The sequence below is a fragment of the Pieris napi genome, chromosome 6 (genome assembly GCF_905475465.1).
Source record: "Pieris napi chromosome 6, ilPieNapi1.2, whole genome shotgun sequence".
Classification (NCBI taxonomy): domain Eukaryota; kingdom Metazoa; phylum Arthropoda; class Insecta; order Lepidoptera; family Pieridae; genus Pieris; species Pieris napi.
In genome coordinates, this window is record NC_062239.1 from 10,291,226 (window position 1) to 10,311,578 (window position 20,353).

At 31.7% G+C, this 20,353-nt stretch overlaps 2 protein-coding genes across 2 annotated transcripts in view; one reads left to right on the forward strand and one right to left on the reverse strand.

The window, feature by feature from the left end:
* The first annotated feature begins 1,051 nt into the window (after positions 1–1,051).
* On the forward strand, positions 1,052–5,711 carry LOC125050284 (nucleolar protein 9). Its single transcript, XM_047650012.1, has 7 exons — positions 1,052–1,372; positions 1,499–2,330; positions 2,889–3,042; positions 3,499–3,627; positions 4,090–4,251; positions 4,844–4,999; positions 5,464–5,711. The coding sequence occupies exons 1-7, from the start codon at positions 1,156–1,158 to the stop codon at positions 5,704–5,706; spliced, it is 1,893 nt and encodes a 630-aa protein (XP_047505968.1). The 5' UTR covers positions 1,052–1,155; the 3' UTR covers positions 5,707–5,711.
* Positions 5,712–16,016: 10,305 nt separating this feature from the next.
* LOC125050683 (protein CBFA2T3) overlaps positions 16,017–20,353 on the reverse strand; it is a 47,366-nt gene continuing 43,029 nt past the window's right edge. The window contains exons 9-12 of the mRNA XM_047650674.1: positions 20,196–20,320; positions 18,693–18,839; positions 16,842–16,949; positions 16,017–16,593 (exon numbers count right to left, since the gene is read on the reverse strand). Coding sequence (XP_047506630.1) covers positions 16,330–16,593; positions 16,842–16,949; positions 18,693–18,839; positions 20,196–20,320 — 644 coding nt within the window. The 3' untranslated portion in view covers positions 16,017–16,329. The remainder of the gene's footprint in view (positions 16,594–16,841; positions 16,950–18,692; positions 18,840–20,195; positions 20,321–20,353) is intronic.

Genomic DNA, 20,353 nt, shown 5'->3' on the forward strand with positions numbered 1-20,353 from the left:
CGAAAGAAAAGTTTTACAAATGGAAGAGTAATTTTTTATGGTAGAGATTTAAATAAAGGAGAATCATCTCACTGGACACGGGGTCTTTCTTAGACCTGTAACAGTATTATTTAATAACTAACTAAGTCACTGTTGAAAATTTATTTAAAAAAAGAATAAATATTTAGGTTTTGAATAACTACAATGAATATTTCTATGTACACTCATACCTTATTTGATTTTTTTACATTGCAAAAACCAATAATAATTTTTATGTGAACAGAAAAAGTGACAGTTTACAATGAGTACATCTAGAGAACTACATTATAATTTTAATTAGTATGCAGTTAGTGAAAGTTATTGTTTATAATCTAGATTGAAAGCGATATACATAAGAACAATAGTCAATTCTTTGACAACACTGCTTTGATCTAATCGTAAGTTATAAAAACGTATTACTTTCAGTTAGCAATTATTTAACTAATAGGTAGGTAATCGGAGATTGATTGATCGTCGACGATTCGAACTTCTTTTCGTTGAATATGGTGAAGTGGAAAGAGCTGGTAAATTATCAATATGAGCCGCGGATTTACTAGTTGGTTTTGTAAATCTACAATCTTCGGCTACATACATATACTATACTCGTATAATATATAATATGTACAACGTCTCGACCTTAACGGCCGCCCTCAGCCAGTCAGTGAACCTTCCTTTCGGTCGGAGCAAGAGAAGCACCTTTTCTCTTCCAGTTGCATGAAGTATCTTGTAACCTTAGTTAGTTGTTAGAATCACTAACTTAGCGATTTCCATACATTTCATAAAAAATTCTATTCGAAAGCGAAAACGATATACATTTGTGGTTCCGTTTCTACAAGGTTCAAAAAAGCAAATGTAACGAAGCACAGGTTCCTTTAAAAGTGTTTATTAGCTTTCTTTAATTTTAATGTAGGCGGGATCCTTTAAAACCATAGACAAAGAAAAAATATGTAAAATAAAAGTTGTGCTGTCAGCTGTGTCACTGTCGTTATTTCTAAAATTTTCTCTGGTTTTTAGTTTAAATACAATTGATAATTGACACCTGACAGTGCTTACAATAGATAAATATAACCTAACATTTCAGCGTGATATTGTTTACATTTTATATCTGCACGTTTTATCGCTTATTCCTTACGATAAATGTACAAAGCTATAGAAATGGGTGAAGAAGCACAACAAAGCAACGAAAACAAGAAAAGACAGCGGAAGAAGCGTAAGAATTTTATTTCTAACGCAAAGAAATACGCTAAAAAAGGACAACTTGGTCGTGGTACTCAAATTCCTGAAGAACTGTATCAGTATTTTGTAGGTATTTTAGATGTCATTAAAGAAGGCATACAGGATCCGGACGAGAGAGGTATTTATTTTTAGTATAGTATAGTAACATTTTAGTGTAACCTCCAAAAAAATAAGGTTTTTATTTTTTTTATATATTAATCATTTCTGATAAATAATTATAAAGAAATCATTGTTAATATTCCAGAGGCCTTAGTTAGAAATGTTCTGGAGCGAACTAAAGGTGAAGAAATAAATGTAGTGGGAAATCAACTTGGATGTCGTCTTGTGGAGCTATTGTTACCATACTCTTCATCTGAAGATTTAGAGAGATTTATTGAAATCTTATCCCCCGAACTTCGTAAATTATCTGCTGACAACTTCTCAAGCCATGTCATTGAAACATTATTACGTGTGTCATGTGCTCGAGCAACAGAACATCTTCAAGAAACTGATGAACCCCCAGTTAAGAAGTCAAAAAAAGATGAGAAATACTCTGAAGAGCATATTAAAGCATGTCACGAATTTACATTAAAGATATGTAAATATGCTCTAAATAATTTAGAAGATTTTGTTTGGGATCAGTATGCAAATCATATATTGCGTAGTGCATTGAAATGTTTAAGTGGTATCACATTACTCCCAGGTGAAAAACCAAAAGTTAATCTATTCAAGGAAACAGTTCAGGACAAAAAAGGAATACCACCACATTTAACAAACATGACTTACAAAGTAGTACCGGACGAGTTTAAGGAAATAGTTACGGACTTTGCAAATAGATTATCATCCTGGCCGCAATTTAAAGACATGGCTTATGAAAATTTGACATCTGGACTTTTACAAGTATTGCTGTATGCTGTGAAAAATGTAGATAAAAAGTTGACAAAGAATTTGGTTGATAAATTGATGGATGAAAGTTTTGTACCAGAGGGCTGGGTGGGCAATGGTGATGGAGAAAAAAAAGAGGAGAAAGATGGTGAAGACAAACCTTTACAAGGAAGTAATTTACCGCCTGTCTTTGAGTCTGAACCAGCTGTAAGGTTAGTCTTTGTTATGTATGTAAGGTTTTAAGAATGAGAATGCTATGGAACTATATAGGAAGGAGACCTGTACTTAAAATTGTGTTAATTTCACTTCCTCTATACATTGACTATGTACAGTGTACACCCATTATTTTATAAATTCTTGAACTCTTGAACTTATTTGCTTTATTCATTGTAGTATGTTAGCACTACTATTTCCTTTCTCGAGACGTTTGTACTAAGTAGCTTATAATTTCTTTTAAGTGTTGTTTGATATTTAAAAATAAAAATAAATTCAATTTTGATGATAGCATATTTACACATCCTAAAAAAATGCTGCTTGCTACTTATGTTATGTGTAAAAAAATACTAATTTTACAAAAATCTATTGAAGATAGTTAATTGTTATTATAACTTTTGGTTGATGACTATGCTAGTAATATAATAGTAGTAGTACAATTTCATTAATACATATATATAATATATTAAATGTATCTATGCAACTTTATGTTTTGAGCAGCAACAGCAGTCAATGTCAGAGTCTCACAATAACATTCTATAATTTTGTATTTCCAGGCTATTAGAAGCTGCACTATTTGTAGTTAAGAAGAAGACATATACACAAATATATGCAAAGTGTTTCATCAATCGCCTAGGACAGCTAGCGGCTATGCCCATGCTTAATTTCACAGTACAGCGACTCATAGACAACTGTCAAATTAAAGAGGAGGTAATAAACAATTAAATAACTTGTTTTTTCCAGCTATCTTTGATATGTATAATGTAATAAAAATATTAATAGTTTTTCCATATTGTTTTAGTTGGACTATTAAATGTCTCTAACTTAGTATTAGTATTTTATAAGCCCATCACTAAATGCAAGTAAAGAAATTACATTTTGTACATGTTCAATTAATTAATTCATTTGTAATTTTATTATTATTATTTGTGTATTTATTGTATAGTCTACTTACTTGACATTTTTTGTCATGACTTGAAAATTTTAATACTATTCTTTGTTTATACAACTTTAATTGCCTAATTTGTGTTATATTGTTTCTAATTATGGTTTAGAAATTTATAATGAGATCAGATTCATATATACAAATTTGGAGTGAATTAATAATCTTGTATTATTATTCACATTTTTATATTCAGTAATATCATATAAACCCATATCTTTCAGTTTGAACCAATGTTTGATGAGCTCTCGAGCAAGTTCGACACCCTTCTTGCTTGTGGTAACACTGGTGTCCTTGTTGCACTGGCCAAAGCTTGCTTAAGAATAAAAGCCAGACAAGCACAGTTTATACAGGTAACTTAAGTACTAATTAACATAATTTTTAAAACTACTTAAAAGCACATCTAAAAAGAAATTCAATTATGATAATAAATCTATTTAAAAATGATAAAGTACAAAATCAGAGATTTCCATTTCTTCCTTAGTATGGCATGTATTGAAATATAGTTTAAAATATTGCTAACAGAGTGTACAAATTCCATTTTTTTATAAATACCGTATCGTAGGTACTTCAAGTAATATAATGATTTACAAAATATTTAACATTTTCCACCAGTTTCACAAAATTTTCATTGTTGCCAACAAATTCAACTACTAACTACTTGCTCAGTATGAAATGTATGTATATAATGTATTATGTGTAATTAATGTATGTAAATAAAGAATTGAATTTCCCATTGTTAAGTTTTAAAATTGTTATTAATAGCTATTAATGTTTTATTTTTAGTATCTTTACCAAATAATATACTTTTTCAGACTTTAGAAAAATCACTAAACTGTATGGAAGACAATCAAAAGCACTTTGCACTACAATGTCTACGCCTGGTTCCGCTTGGGGGTAACGTGGAAATATCCACTCAGGGATTCTTCATTAACATACATGGCTCTGTAATTCTGCAGACCATACTGGATTTCCAGGTATTAAAATTAATTTTGTTAATATTATTATTACATTTTTTTTCAGATTTTAATTCAGTTTTAGTTAGTGATCCATGTTATTTAGGCAGTGTTGGCCTAGTGGCTTCAGCGTGCGACTCTCATACCTGAGATCGTAGGTTCGATCCCCGTCTGTGCACCAATGGATTTTATTTCTTCCTATTTGAGGAAACCGACATGTCTTAGACCCAAATATCGACGGCTTGTGTCTGGCACTGGAGTCTGATCACCTACTTGGCTATTAAATTTAAAAATGATGATGAAACAGATTCAGAAATCTGGCTGAGATTGTAGCGCCACAGATTTTTTTTTACATGTTATTTATGTTCTTTTCTTGTTAATTATTTTTTATTTATATTACTAGCTGACTCGACAGAAGTGTCTTAACAATATCAAGCGTGTCTAAAAAAAATATTTAAGTTGTTTTATTCATTCCTTCGCTCTACGCGTGATACGAAGACATAAAGATTTATTCCCATATATTATTAGCCGAACACAGCTATTAACTTTACATAATTACTATTAATAATTACTATTAATAATTACAATTAATAATTACTATTAATAATTACAGCGACCAACGAAAGCCGTTCAAAGCATATTGGAGCTTCAACCGGAAAGTCTTCTCTATATATTTAGTGAGGCAAAGGGAAGTCACGTAGCTGATGCCTTTTGTAAGGGACAGTTTGTTGGAGTAAAGGCACGGGATAAGCTTATCTGGAAACTTAAGGTAATTGAAGCAAAAGAGTACAACTTAGATTTTGTTATTTCTAATCATAAGTAAAATAAAATGTACATTAGTACTAACTTTGAAACACAATGAAACCATTTTTAGATTATTAATTTGTTTAAATACATAAATATAAACTTAGATTTCCTGGTGTACTAACTTAAATATATTTGTGTAAATAAAAAAAAATCATGCTAGTCCATGAATTTTAGTTTATTGAACTTTTGTTAAAGTTAAATAAGTTTCGTTGTTAGTACAATATGTTTTGAAGTTAAATAAACTTGGCGAATTAAAAAAAAATCTTGACGTGAATGACTATAAGTAATACTTATTTGAAGTATTTATTGTTATTTATCTTTAAATTTAAAAAGGAACTGTAATGTGTTAAATTAATTTATCAAACACGATAAATTATTTTAATGTTTGACCAAGTCATCAACATTTCACTTTAAATAATATTCCAGGGTTGCTACCAAACATTAGCAATGTCCCAGCATGGTTCAAGGGCCTTCGAAAGAATCTACGAGTCGGCCTCTAACGAGCAAAAGGTTAAAATAATGGCAGAATTGTCGGAAAAGAGCAATCTCTTGAATAGCACAAACTTTGGACGTTTGATTGCGACGAAACTAGATGTCGCTGGTTTCAAATTGTCACAGAATAAATGGGAACAAAGTAATTTAAAGAAAAGTGATAATAAAGCTGATTAAATTGATATGTCGTTTTATTTATATATCTAACATATAAAATTCTCGTGTCACAATGTTCGTTCCCATACTCCTCCGAAACGGCTCGACCGATTCTTATGAAACTTTTTATGCATATTCAGTAAGTCTGAGAATCGGACAACATCTATTTTTCATGCCCCTAAATATTAAAGGTTGGCCCAAATTTTTATTTTTTAGACAAAACTTTTTGTTTTTATTTTTCTATGATACAGCATACAAAAATACATACAGACGTTAATTGTCACCCCTATATTTTATTATAGTAGATATTTATTTTTATTGAACTAAACAAATGTTTCCTTGAAATAATATATTATTTTGGCATGTATACGTTTGCCGGGTCAGCTAGTTAAAAGCAGCTAGCATAAAAATGATAATACCAATCAAAACTATTTATTTCCATTCAATCAATGTTCTGCATACAAAACAGCACCATCAGTTCGAAAAGTGAGTTACAGAATCGCAGGGCTGGAAATAGTTCCCTCGACTTAGGCTCGGCTGACGTTTGATTTTTGTCAATACCATTTAATTATTTTGAGATTGAGAGCTTTATTCGGCACAATACGGCACCTTTGGTCAAGTATAGTACTCGAACAATAATTTCATTATATTGTTCATATTGAGAGTACTAATGTCTGTGTTTTGCTTATATTCATTTCTCACATGTAATTACACCTTTTATGTAATACTGTTTAATCATGCTATCGTTGGCTTTATTGTCCAATTTATTTTTAATATCGTGATGACGGATTCAGTAACATGTAAATATATAAAACAAAGTCGTGTTAGTAACACCACTTATACTGTAAAACAGTCTTCTTTCGCAATGGCAAGCAATAAAACATTTCTGTATTTGTATTAATGTTATTACGTTAATGAAATCCTAAATTAAGTTTAACTAAACTTAACACGATATTAACTTAATACGATTATTAGATTGTTAGGCGGAACGAAGTTAGCCGGGTCAGCTAGTAGGATATAATTCAATTTTGTTTATCTTACCAAAAGAAGACAACAGTATAACAAAAGATGTGATTCAAAAATGAAACAATATTATTTTTTTAAACTCTATATTGACAAATTCCATTACATCCTTTGGGAATCTCTCCGGGTAGAAGCTTACACACTTTATTTCCACACATGTATTCACCTTTTCGGAGGGATATATTTGGTGGTGGATGTGAATTACCTGCAATTTAAAAGAATATAATTTTAATTTAATTTAACAACATTAAATCACAAAGTAATTTCTAACGCAGTCTGTAGTAGATCTTACCTACATTGTCAAAGGTAACTGTTATCAGTGGAAACATAAATACATAATTTATTGATGAAAGTTTAAAAATAGGTTCATTTATCATACAAACTTTGTTTAATATTAACTACAATTATTCTTGACACTGTTCAAAAATCGACAAAAGTTTAAACAGATGTTCACAACCATAATATTGACAACAAAAATAATTGTTAAAATAAACGAATTCAGTTATTATAAGGAAACCTACCTTTTACTCCAGGAACATTTCCCTTAATATATTGTGGGGATCGTCTGGCTAGGTGTAAGCTGTCCGGGTCCTTTGTTCTGGGCGCACTCGACGCCAGAACAACAAGGCCGAGCACTAGGAATACAATCTGCAAATAGAATTATGTTAAACAACAACTAAGACAGTGAAAGCACTTTTAAAGCATAAGACGGGTGGTGAACTCGTTTAAATATTTACTAAGCCACAAGTGTCAAGTAATCAATAAAGATTTAGACTTAAGACATAAACAGAAACGATGTATATAAGTCCCTTAACTAAGAAACACATAAAGGAAAAATAGGCATCTTTCAGAGTCTTCTAAACGTTTTTGATTCATCGTATTTGAACTTATGACCTAAGACCGTATTGTATGAGCATCCGCGTGACAAACACTATGACGTTTGAACGCTACAGGACTGATTAGAGTAAACGAAAACATAATGTTATCTCTAACAAGCAATTCCCTGCGACTTTGTTTAGAATTAAACATTGCTGTGTTCTCCAAGCTCATACGGCCGTGGTCGCTTTGGAAACTGGTTATATTCAGCTTAAATATTGTGCGCAGTTTGCACTTTCTATCCTTACTCTTATACTACGACGGGATATCCGACACGACCAGCGTATTACGAGAGCAGAACAAACAGCCATACATGCTCATTTATGGCACTGCGGAGTCCAAACACCCCTCAACTTTCTTTGGGCTACTATTTATTGATTTTAGTACTAGGATTATTTTGCTTAACAATAAGCAAAACACTAGTAAAATCAAAAATTGGAAGTGTAATATTTTTATTACTTTTAAACAAGTAACTTTTATGTTTACCATAATTGTCATGTATTTTAGAAAAGATAGCTTGTAACATATAGTGTAGATATAGCATTAGGTATATATGATGTGGTGAACTTTAATAACAAATAAATAAATAGGAAATCAATAATATTATAAAACATTACTTTAGTATAAAATATAAATATGCAAATCGTAAAAACAACTTACTGTAGTGTTCATGACTGGTGATTACTTAGGACTGAATCATGAGTGCGGTCGTGATTCAAACAAGTTGGGTGACCTGTTTGTCAGATTGCCTCCACTTTGCTCTTATTAAAGTCTACAAAATCTCCTTAAACAAGCACAAGCAAGGGCTTTAATATCCGAAAAGCTCTTTAATGTTTCTAAATAAAGAAAACAAGCATAAACAGACCTGCCTTGCGATTCTGTAACTCACTTTTCGAACTCGATAAGGAGGGAGCTTGTAGTTTATTGTTTATCAGAATGCCAAATCGTAAAATGACTGCTTCACGACTGATTTGAGCGCGACCGCCGCTGCGAAAACCGCTGTGAGAGTTCGAAAAGTGAGTTACAGAATCGCAAGGCTGTAGGATGGTATAGCGTGCCTACGTAATGTAGAATTTTCTTGGTTGTTACATTTAATTATTATACATTTGCAAATTGATAATGCTAAGCAAAGGTACAAAGTGGATATCGCTTTTGTTATTTTATGCTAAACGTTTTAATTACCCTAACACAACCGCATTCATTCACTGCTGTTACTCAGCGTAAGACTAGTTTGTTGTGGTTATCGTTAGAGTGTCCAAGTTTCGTCTGTTAAGATTTTTTTTTCTTCTCAGTAAATTTTGACAAAAAGAGAGTGTATAATAATCACCTATAGCTACAAAAATATATATTTTTTTTGGAGGAGTGCAATCAAACATAACGTTACCTTAAACATACATATTAAAAAACCAGGTCACAATATTATTAGGCAACGGGCGGCCTTTTCGTTGACAGGCGATTTCTTCCAGGCACCGTAAAGAACAAAAGTAATACGTATTGAGGGTAAAATGAAAGAAGTGCATAACAAAATCAACAAAATAATTAATTACGAGTAACACTAAACTGAAATCTAAATATGTAAATATTAGGGTTAATGAATCAGATTTAATATATTAATGGCTTTATATATAATTACAAGGTAGAATAGAAAAGTAGGTGTTCAAGTAGAAGATTCTTAAATCAATTTAAAGTCTGAGCTCGTCTGATATCAAGAGGTAAAGAGTTTCAAAGCAGGATATTTCGCACAGTACAGCCGTGCGATTCTGTTAATCCGTGAGTTCACCTCGCACTAACAACGCTCCCTTCCATTTTTAGAATCTCATGTTATTCTGTTAAGTAATTTCACATTACGTCTTGACAAGCGGAGGGAGCTTGTAATTTATTGTTTATTAGAATGCCAAATCGTAAAATGACTGCTTCACGACTGATTTGAGCGCGACCGCCGCTGCGAAAACCGCTGTGTGAGTTCGAAAAGTGAGTTACAGAATCGCAAGGCTGGAGTGATAAAATTCAGTTTAATGAGCAGGGGATTCAATAATTAGATTGTCACGGTCATTATTATAGGCCAAGCTACTTCGAATTTGACCAAAACACATAAACTCGATTTGTGCATTGTCAGTCTTAAAAAGTAACATAATAACTTAAAACATACCACAATGCACGACCTTAAAGATCTACCGACTTAAAGTTCAACAGGAAATAGGAAATCGTTATATTTAAACAAGAGGATATTTAACATTTTACCACACAACATGTGTCATGATTTAAGGAAAACTTTGTTATATATCTATCATAATATAATATTATTATTATATATATTATATGTATTTACTTTATAATTAGATCCATAGGAACTTAAAAGCTTGAGCGCATTACTTTTAATTTTTAAAGACTTCTTTTGAAGAAGATTTTTTTTGTAGGAAAAATAGAATTTATGATTAGATTTATTTATAGAAATAATGTGAAATATAAAACGTTTAAAAGATTAAATTTAACTTATTTATTTTGCCATTATCTTCAGAACCTTGCCTAAAGGGACTCCTTTTAATAATATATTTTAGTTATTATATTTTAAGGTTATTTATTGTTTTTGTTATATTAATTAATGTTATTTTATTTAGATGCATGTTAATGTTTCGTTTTATTATTACTATTAATAATTTTATCATGGAAAAAACTCGGTTTTCTTTATTTATATTAAACCTAATTCAAGTGAGCATATATTCAAATTTCGACAAGTCCACTTGCCGTAGAAACCCCGGCCTCACTTCTCAAAGATCGTGGTCAAGTTTTCAATTGCAACCCTTCAAATGCAATCCTTCGCGAGCGGTGACGGGTTATGATTAAACCTCAGTGCTGCTTCGAGGACTTTTGTGTGGCTGCCCGCGACGTGGACACTATTGTGACCATGCAAGGCATGAGTTCTCAAATTAATTGCAATATTCGCACGTTTCTTAATATTAAAACAAAAAACTTGGCGAACTTGGCGATTAAAAAGAATGGCGGAGAGTGTATTGCCAGTTCTTCTCTTCCGTTCTACGCACTTGCTTTGAGAACTGGCAGTAAATGTAAAATTAGAAGCATTTAATGTATATGTATTTCTTTTTTGACGTTCATAAGTGTACATTGTGTTACCTATATGAATAAATGATTTTTGACTTTGACTTTATGCTTTTACGCGTTATTTTAAACAACTTTTCATAGTACTTAGTATTGTCTTTTATTAACATAACTTTTACACATTAAAAAGAAAACACTTTTTTAACTAATTGAAGCTATGTATTATTATAAACTTATAATTATTTTACATAATATTATTTTTTACCCGACGTTTAGAGTGCGTATACAAAATAAATAAAAAAATAATAATTAATATAATTTATTTATTTATTTTAGTTTATAATAATACATAGCTTCAATCCGTTAAAAAAGTGTTTTATTTAAACTTTCTCTACTTACAAAGCGGAAAATGATACAAATATTTTTACTAAAATAAACGATTAAATTATGGAAATTATATATTTACACGCGTAAAATCTGAAGTCATAATGTTTTAAATAATCATTATATGAAGTGTATCGGCCGTTTTATTTCCAACTAACATTGGCTAATCACAGAATCCCACAAATACACAAATCGTAGAGTCAACACGAAATGTAATTTGGCTGTATGGTGGAGAGTTGACGTCCGTCGGTGCACTACCGGCTAATTGACTCATGCGGCTGACGTGATGACGATAGAAGTAGAAATACGAATCAAATTACAAATCATACCTACAGGTAACCATGGTTTCATTGCCTGATTAATTTAGAGAATTTTAACCTACTATTGTTGCACATTAAAAAACAGTGTATTAAATTATGTCGCCCTAGTAGAGTGATACTGTTAATGCTGCCTGATTTTCCGAGTAAACCTTTGTCGTCTATTGTTTTCCGTTTCCGATTTATAGCCCGATATTTTACTAGTCCAAGGGAGGTGACATACGGATCATAGAATTTGACTTTAATAATAACTAGCTGACCTGGCTAACTTCGTTCCGCCCTACAACCTTATAATATCGTTGTTACTTTAATTTAACTTATTTTAGGATTTCATTAATGTTAAGTATTACATTAATACAACTTTTTTGCAAATACAGAAATGTTTTATTGCTTGCCATTGCGAAAGAAGAATGGCAGTTTTACACATTAGGCATCTTCTCTCTAGCGTCAATATGGCGATACTGCATGTTAAGCATTTTCTGATATCCAACATCTTTTGATCAGGATCAAAGCATGGTTATGCATCTCCTCTTTCACCTCAAGATCGGAATTTCTTGAACTGACACGAATTCGACGTAAAATGATGCGTAGTTTTGTCAACAGATGGCACCATATGGCATTTGCATTCGTAAAATTAATTAATTAATTTATTGTTATTCGATAACTTATCCGATATTTTATTGCTTATTCTGCTATTCGGGACGGAAACAAATCCAACAAATCAAAAACCATGGCAATCGGTCCAGCCGTTCTCGAGTTATAAGTGTTGTAACAAACACGACTTTCTTTTATATATTATATTATATATTATATATATATATATATATATATATATATATATATATATATATATAATATATATATATATATATATATATATAGATAGATAGATAGATAATGATGCATTTTATTGAAAAATACATGAAGTTTATTTATTTATACTTTATTAGCTTATTCAAAACATACACATAACACCTACAGAGGGTAGAGTTCAAGAAATGCAAAAATTAACAAAAAAAACTCAAAATAACACTCTTCTTCGTTCTTATTTAAATAAAACTTATTTTACATATTAAAGTAGGTACATCATATACATAACTCGTTTCGAGTGCAACACAGCGCTGGTTCGACCACGCCTGCTATTTTTCTTCCTTTGATCAAACAGCGACAGTTATCTTAAAGCTAAAAGCTGTCAAGTTATCTGTCAGTTGACAGCCCATGGGCAAACTGGTTGTAACCGCAAGCAGTCCTTTGTGATCACTCACTTTGATATTCAAAGGTGTAGTGTGGCCGACGTGGCTGTTTCGTAAATGCGATATATGAATTTTTACTTTAAGGTTAAATAATGCAAGTACAGTTAGAATTTCCACTGAGTTTTACGTTTGCAAAGAGATAAAAATTTACAGAAAAGTAAGTCTGGATGATTCTAGTAATCTTTTAAGAATTAATCTTCTTATAAGTTTGCTTTTCTACGTTGCAAATAGCAATTGTATTTTTTTTTATAAAAGGGAGTTGTTGTTTTCTTCCAAATTGTATTTATGAAAATACTTTTATTGCATTCATTTACTTTTTAATATATTGATAATTATCTAGTTTAGTTGATGTTATTTTTGTAATAACAATATTAAGATTATCCTACGAATAAAACAATAATGAATAAAATAAACTGTTGCGTCTGCCCATAGAGACGTAATAATTCCAGGTCTCATTCGCACCTCGATGGAAGGAAGGCTTACACAGTCTGCTTCTCAGAGTTTTCCTTTTGCAAACTGGCTATGTGTGGTATCGATAGTATCTTTCAGTGGGCGTCTTTCCATAGAGAAGTATACTTTAAAAAGAAATCGGTTGTCTGTAAAGTCGGTTTAGTTGAACGTGACAACGTCACGAATCGCTCACTCAAGTATGAGAGAGACAGATGTCGAACGCTGAAGAGCGCGGAGTCCGATTGTGCCTCTCTGTAGCTTCGCGCTCTCGCTTGCACTTCAAGCCTTAAATGGAACGCCTCAGAGCGTGGTAACGCCGAATGAGTCATGTTTTTTCGTGCGTGCAGCCGGCTCCATCGAATTATAAAACGTTGTCACGTCAAAAAAAAGGTATAAGTACTTCTCTCTGAAAGGCCGGCGACGAACTCACTAACATGAGTCTCTATGGGCTGAGGCAGCTGCTTTTATGGCTGTTGCATCGGGGGTAAACGATATCATATAATAAAAGAGAAATCTGAAAACCAAAAGGTTTAATTTATCGTAACACAACCTGACGTTCCTAAACGACTTGTGGCTCGTGACTTCAAAGAATATCCCTTTTAAGTTGTGAAAATATTTCGGACAGCTTAAGAGACGTATCAAAGGACTATCATGTTAAGTGACGGCAAAGTATACCTCGAGGCTAAATGATATTATGAACTGTAATGTTTCTACCAAAACAGATGACAGACACAAAATAACTGTGATTTCTACGCTGCTTTACATACGGGGTGATCAGTGATGTTCTTCTTCTAGTGACACGCGGGTTATTGATACTACTAGCAATTTTTAGAAAAAAAAGAAAAGGTCTTAACATAAGTAACAAATAATGATAAATATAAAAAAAATATTATTGTAGGGCGTAATGTTAATATGGGCTCACTCACTGATTTTCAGTATTTGTGATATTAGTCGTGGTCCAAATTATAATACTTTCAACTTATTCGTTTCATTTCAAATCACTAATCCTGAGACATTAGACACGAAGAAGTTCAAGCCTTAACAATCACCGGTCTTGTTCAACAATGTTGCTTAAACAACAATAATTGTTGTTGTTGCTGTTGTTGTCATGGCTCCGTAGCCTACAATAACCATTAAAACTGTCAGCAATTATTTCTAAATTAAAAACTAATTTTTAACTGAACTGTATACGTTTTGAGCTACATGCTTTTATGGGTAAGATTCAGACATATATCTATAGATACATGTCTCTAGAAATCCCGTATTGGATTTGACATAAGCGACTCATTCTTAGCCCTAAGATTGGAATATGAATCTTACCCTTAGTCTACTATGGTTTCTCTATCTCTCTCATTTTACATGACAAATGTGTAGTTGTTTAATATGCTAGTCATTCTAGGAAAATTGATTTTCTTTTAAAGGGAATATTAAAATAATATTCAAACATATACTTAGATTGCATCACCACATCTATGCAACTACATGTAATTATGCAAATCTTTTGTTTAAGTCTAGAATTATATTAAATATCTACCGTACAACCTATGTATAATTTTTAGAACGAAAAACCATATACGTAATAATTGAAACGCTATATTAGTTTGTTTCCCAAGTGATATATATTTTCTTATTAGGTTAGCCTAGTTAGCGCCTTGGGATGAATTCTTTAGCGAACCCCAAGGGCCTGCCCAAGGACTTAGGTGATTTAGGGCCTCGTAGCCTTCGCTAGAAGACGGCTCTGACTGTAGACCCATCCACACATCAAGAGCGATATCCGTGGCGCGGGCCTGCCCTATAATATAATATAATAAGTATCTTATCGCAACTAAGCTGATTCATTCGAATCCCAGCTGTGTAGTTACGGGTATAAAAATCACCGCAAAGAAACACATAACCCTACGACCTATATGATATTTAAATACCCAAGCAAATGCTGTTAAAGAGAAAATATCCAGATTACAGGTTAGAAAATATTAGGCTAAGACCAAAAAGTTTAGCGCCTTTAAGTTTACTTTAAATCATACAGTGATCTTTATTGTGTTAAATAAAACGTGTAGCAACAAGGATAAAAAAAAACAAATTTAATTTTAAACATCTTTATTTCAATAAATTAATCGTCGAAATGACTCGGAATGAAGTTTTATACACATAAATAAATTTTACTAAACACTAATATTGCACATATAATTAAATAAGAAAATTATTAGAATTATACCTAATCTATGTATTTAATATTTAACAAGCAATTAGTACGCCATATTTACATAATCACAAAATCCTAAACTTATGGCACTATGAAGAATGCATCCTAAGTATTTTAATATTATAAATTTATTATTAAAAATGACAAAAGAATAAAAAATCATTATCTACGTTCATAGATAAAAATAAAACTACTTACAATTTATTTTAGATATTATCTATGAAAAAAATGCGTACTATTATTTCATGCCAGTGTGTTTTGCTTATTTCTAACTTTATAATAGGTACGATTATTTTTTAATATTGTGTTAAGCCTATATCAAATTAAACAAAAATTTATTTCTCATTAACATTGTTTTCGTTTAAAAATAAAATGGAATTCAAATAATTTCAGGCAAAAATTTATACCAGAATTAAAGAAAATACACTTTTTAATTATACAAACGCATATTAAAATAATTTATTTGAATGAGAAGTATACGAAAAAGATTATTTAAATTTTTCAGCGTAAATTAAATCACATCGTTATTTTAAATGCTTTTACTATATTTATTTCTGCTAGAGTACTCTATTAATATAAATAGTATTTACATTATGCTAAAGTAATGTAAAATTTTCCGAAAATCAAAATACATACTTACTAATTGTCCGAATCCTATACCTAAAATCAGCCATTTGCTGCCGTTTTTATAGAATCAATGCTTTCTATGGAATACGAGTCGTAACAATTACGAATGGTATAACAGATCAGACGTTTTTATTCATTTTCAACATCATTTGAGAGATTCGGACTTGCAAAATGGTCTAATAGCCATTCTAGAAAGTTATAGGTCTGTTCCTATTGGGTAAGAAAAAGCTAACTCTGGGTTTCTATATTACTATACGTTATTGCTACGAGTCGTAGATTTTTATAATTTCAAACGCATTATTTAAAAATCTAGCATAGTAATTACGAATGGTAGATTAATAAAATGTTTATTTAATTGTTACTTTATTTAATATCTATGTACACATTGTACTTTGGGAAATTATCTCCGAATTTTTCTAGGAAATCTGACGTTTCCGAAATATTCTCTGGTGCGTCATTTTTTCCCGCCAATTCCACCGATGAGGCCTTGCGTCGAGAGATTTGACAGCGCTATTCTGTCATTGGCAGCTGTCAAAGTGTTTTGGTTGAGTAATCTGTCAGGGTTGAGGGTGGTTATGGAGAGACGATTGTCAATGGGCGTGGTTGCAGGTTGGGAGATGGGTGTGGTTGATCGTGGGAGAGTTTTGGTCAACGTAGTGGGTATAGGAGGGGATGAACGGAGCATTGCGGCAGGTTTTTGGTCACGTCCGCTGCAAACCTGTAAAGAGAGATATTTATTTTAACTTATGGCTGTCTTTAGAGTAAAATCTAAAGAAAAAAAATTACGCTAAAATAGAAAACAAAACAATCTATGGGCAGTATCACTTAACATCAGATGATCCTCCAGCCCCTGTTCTATAAAAAAAGAAGAGTGAAAGACTTCCTTTTAAACACTTGAAGTCGGTCATAATCACCAAATGTTTTAAAATATAAACATAAAAGTAAAAATAGTTTTAAGAAAGAGACCTGGTGATGGTTCTCCCAGTCCTTGTGCTGGCAGAACGCCCCACAGTACCGGGCCGCATTGCACCCGGAACATGTCTCTTGCGCTTTGCGACCGCAGTTCCAACAGCACTTAACAAAAATATTAACGTAATTAAATAATAACTCGAATGTCCGGGCAAAAAATCGAGTTTTCGACTAAAGAAGAAGAGAATAAGAACTTTGAGATACATATTATATGTGTCTCTTATCTTAAGTGCTAAAAGTTCGACTTACAGAGGCACGATTTTAAAGTGAATTTTTTAATTTGTAGAGTCGAATTTGAATAACAATTCAACTTGAGTTTTGTAGTATATATATTTTTTATGTAATGTATTTATTAATAGCACGTGTATAAGACAAAAACGGCTATAGGGCTTCTAGCCCCGAACATTCATTTTGGAATTTATTGCTATTATGGAGTTTCATGGAAGTCATCGTCATATTTTATTACCTACAACTTACGTATTCTCCTTTTTTAAATTCAGGTTAGAGTATAAATATGTATTATCAATACTTCGTAGGGAAATAACATTTTGTTGGAGTTAATAAGTCTAAATAATTCGAGATTTTTACCTATTTTCATACTATCAGACATTGTTTTGTATATTTATCTATATATACTGTATAATATCTACCTATATTTTAAGCAAGCCATTTTCAGTTGCCCATACTAATGTAACTTTTATATTTTAAACACTAATAAATGTATACAAATATTATTCATCTCAGCTTTGTTCGCGCAACGGTTGGAATCCGGCCTGAGGTCCTGGGTTTGCATCGATTAATGTTTTTCTATTTCCGCAAACACTTACACACAGTGTACTATGACTCCTGTCTATTGCAATGTAATGGTTTCGAAATTCCTTTTCATCCATTTTTAACAAACAAAAGATCCTTCACTCAAAATACATTTCTCACAAGCTAATAGTAATACAGTTGTCAAATGTATATACCTGTTTTTTAGGTTAGGGCTTATTAAAAATCATATTAATTTAATACTAGTAGCGCCATCTATGTGTCAGCTTTTTAGCCCACCTGTTATAGTACAATTCTTAATTAACATAGAACACAAGACATAGTTCCCCTTAATAGAGATTGTAATAAGTGTTATTGGACACTTTCTTATATTAAATATCCTTATTAGTAAATCAATAAAACTTCAATTACTCATAAATGTTAGTTAGGCTAGATCGTAATGTTCCAAGATGCCTCAGTGAAGAGACAATGTATAAAAAAATTATTACGGTTAAGTCTCGGAATCGTAGCTGAACTAAATTATTATTATTAAACCAAATGTCTACGAGAAAACGCTACTGATAAATATTTAGAAGATATTCAAGCTTCAAGTTCAGCATCCAGGCATCGGAATAAAGATTGATGAGATCCCATTGGGATTCAGATATTTTTGTTTTTATCTTCTTCTGATAACTAATGATATAAATTTATTTACACATGTATTTTTAATGATATACTATTATTTGTAATCTCTTGTCGATATTACATTATCTGAATTAAATTTAGTAAAGTATATTAAACTAACATAGCACATATGGAGTTGAACGCCTTGGGTCCGATTCCCGGGGAAAAAAAATAATGTACTGAAAAATGTCAATGTACTAAACTCTATTTTTAGCCCCATACCTCAAGGGATTACATTTTATGCTATATATTTTGATATTTATTTCTGTATACTATATTATACCTATTTTAATTAATTAAAAGAATTCATGCTGATTAGTATGCTTATATGTTAATACAGTTATGTAAATAGCAAGCTGCAAGTTGACCTGTAATTAATTCAGGTAATAATTATCAAAATTACAGATGCCTTACCTGCTGTCCAGCTGAGCTGGGACTGAGATCTCTTCCAGGAGGTGGTGAATGTCTCCTCTCCTTACGTTCTGCAGCCACCAGCTCCAAGGCCTTAGATTCGGCTGCGCCCACCGCCCGCTGTAACTCAAGCAGGGCTTGCCGTTTTACCTGGAGTATCGAAACAAATATTTGTTTTCTATAACAAATAAAGATTTATTGAAGTGAAAATTTTGTGTAACATTTTTTCGTTACGCGTCACATTTTTCTGTTACGCGCCGTCTTTTGAAGTGAAACTTCTTTATCGACGTATGGGAGAAATTTTGTAGCAGGTTACGCGCCATGTTGCTTTTTGAAGTCAAACTTCTTTGTCGGCGTTGAAAAAAATTTACACACATTTGTCACATTTTTCGGTTACGCGCCATCTTTTTCTTGTCCCTACCACGGTTGATCCGAAGAGATTCGAAGCCATTAGTAACAAAAATATAGAATAACGATAACAATGATAGTAATACTAATAATTCTATTACAATTAATGAAATTCTGTAATAATCTTAGTACTACATAGTAGTACAGTAATAAGTTAAAATGAAATAATTGTATTTGTATTCATGTCTATGATAATAAAAGCCTTTTGTTAAACTTTATCTAATTTAACTTTATTTAACCAATTTCTGTAAAGTTGCATATAGTAGATCATTTTTCGAAAAATAAGGTCATAAAGAAGTTTCACTTCTTACGTGTGTACACCTAGTACACGCACACATTTTTTTAAAATACGTTATGGGGAATGTAAATGGTAAAATGTAAACCTTAAAAAGAAAATTTATTATAATTTTAAGATTGAAATTTAAATAGCCGCCCGTTACATTCTTCTTAATACGTTCGAGACATTCATTTGCTTTACTAGCCTTTTCAGAGTTTTAATTTGTAAAGCTAATTCGAAATTATTTTGGATCAGGTGTAACTTTTGTTAATACAAAACAAAATTTGTATAATAATGTTTCGGAATTTACATTTTAATCATAATAGAGCTACTACGTCTAGAGCAGTGATTCCCAAAGTGGTCTATATCGACCCCTAGGGGTCTATGACAACCTGCAAGGGGTCTACGTCAGCGAAAAAAAAATTTGGGGGTCCATGAAATGAAAATGGGGGTCCACGATAGTGGATCTCAACACATACACTGATAGTACTTATTGACTTACATCATACTATCTTATAATATCAAAACATATACATTACAAACAAACAGATACAACATTTTATTTTGAGTAGTTTTAATTTAAATTCAATGAATAAATGTGTAAATTAACATGTGTTTTTACTTTAAGTTTTTAACACTAAACTTCACTACAGTTAGAAATTTACAGGAAATCAATATCAGGTAAGTGCTTACCACTTCTACGACACAAAAAAGTTTGGGGAACTCTGGTCTAGAGATATATTAAAATTGAGAAAAAAGAAAAGTACTGGATCAAGAACCTGGAAAAATATTTGAAACTCGAGTTTTGTGGAGGATCTTACCTGATTAACAGCATCTTCAGCACGTCTCCTGACCTCTGCGACTCGCTCTTCTGTCTGTCGAACTGCAGCGGCCATTATTTCGCTTGCAGCTCGCTTTATATCAGTATTTTCAGCTGGTTCAACACCTAAAGAAGACAGAACTATACTGTTTAATTCAA

What these genes read in the sequence shown, in the direction of transcription:
- LOC125050284 (XM_047650012.1), top strand. Translation starts at nt 1,156, where the DNA reads ATGTACAAAGCTATAGAAATGGGTGAAGAAGCACAACAAAGCAACGAA. An exon ending in ACAGGATCCGGACGAGAGAG is followed by an intron (nt 1,373 to 1,498) that starts GTATTTATTTTT and finishes TTAATATTCCAG; the next exon opens with AGGCCTTAGTTAGAAATGTT. An exon ending in GAGTCTGAACCAGCTGTAAG is followed by an intron (nt 2,331 to 2,888) that starts GTTAGTCTTTGT and finishes TTGTATTTCCAG; the next exon opens with GCTATTAGAAGCTGCACTAT.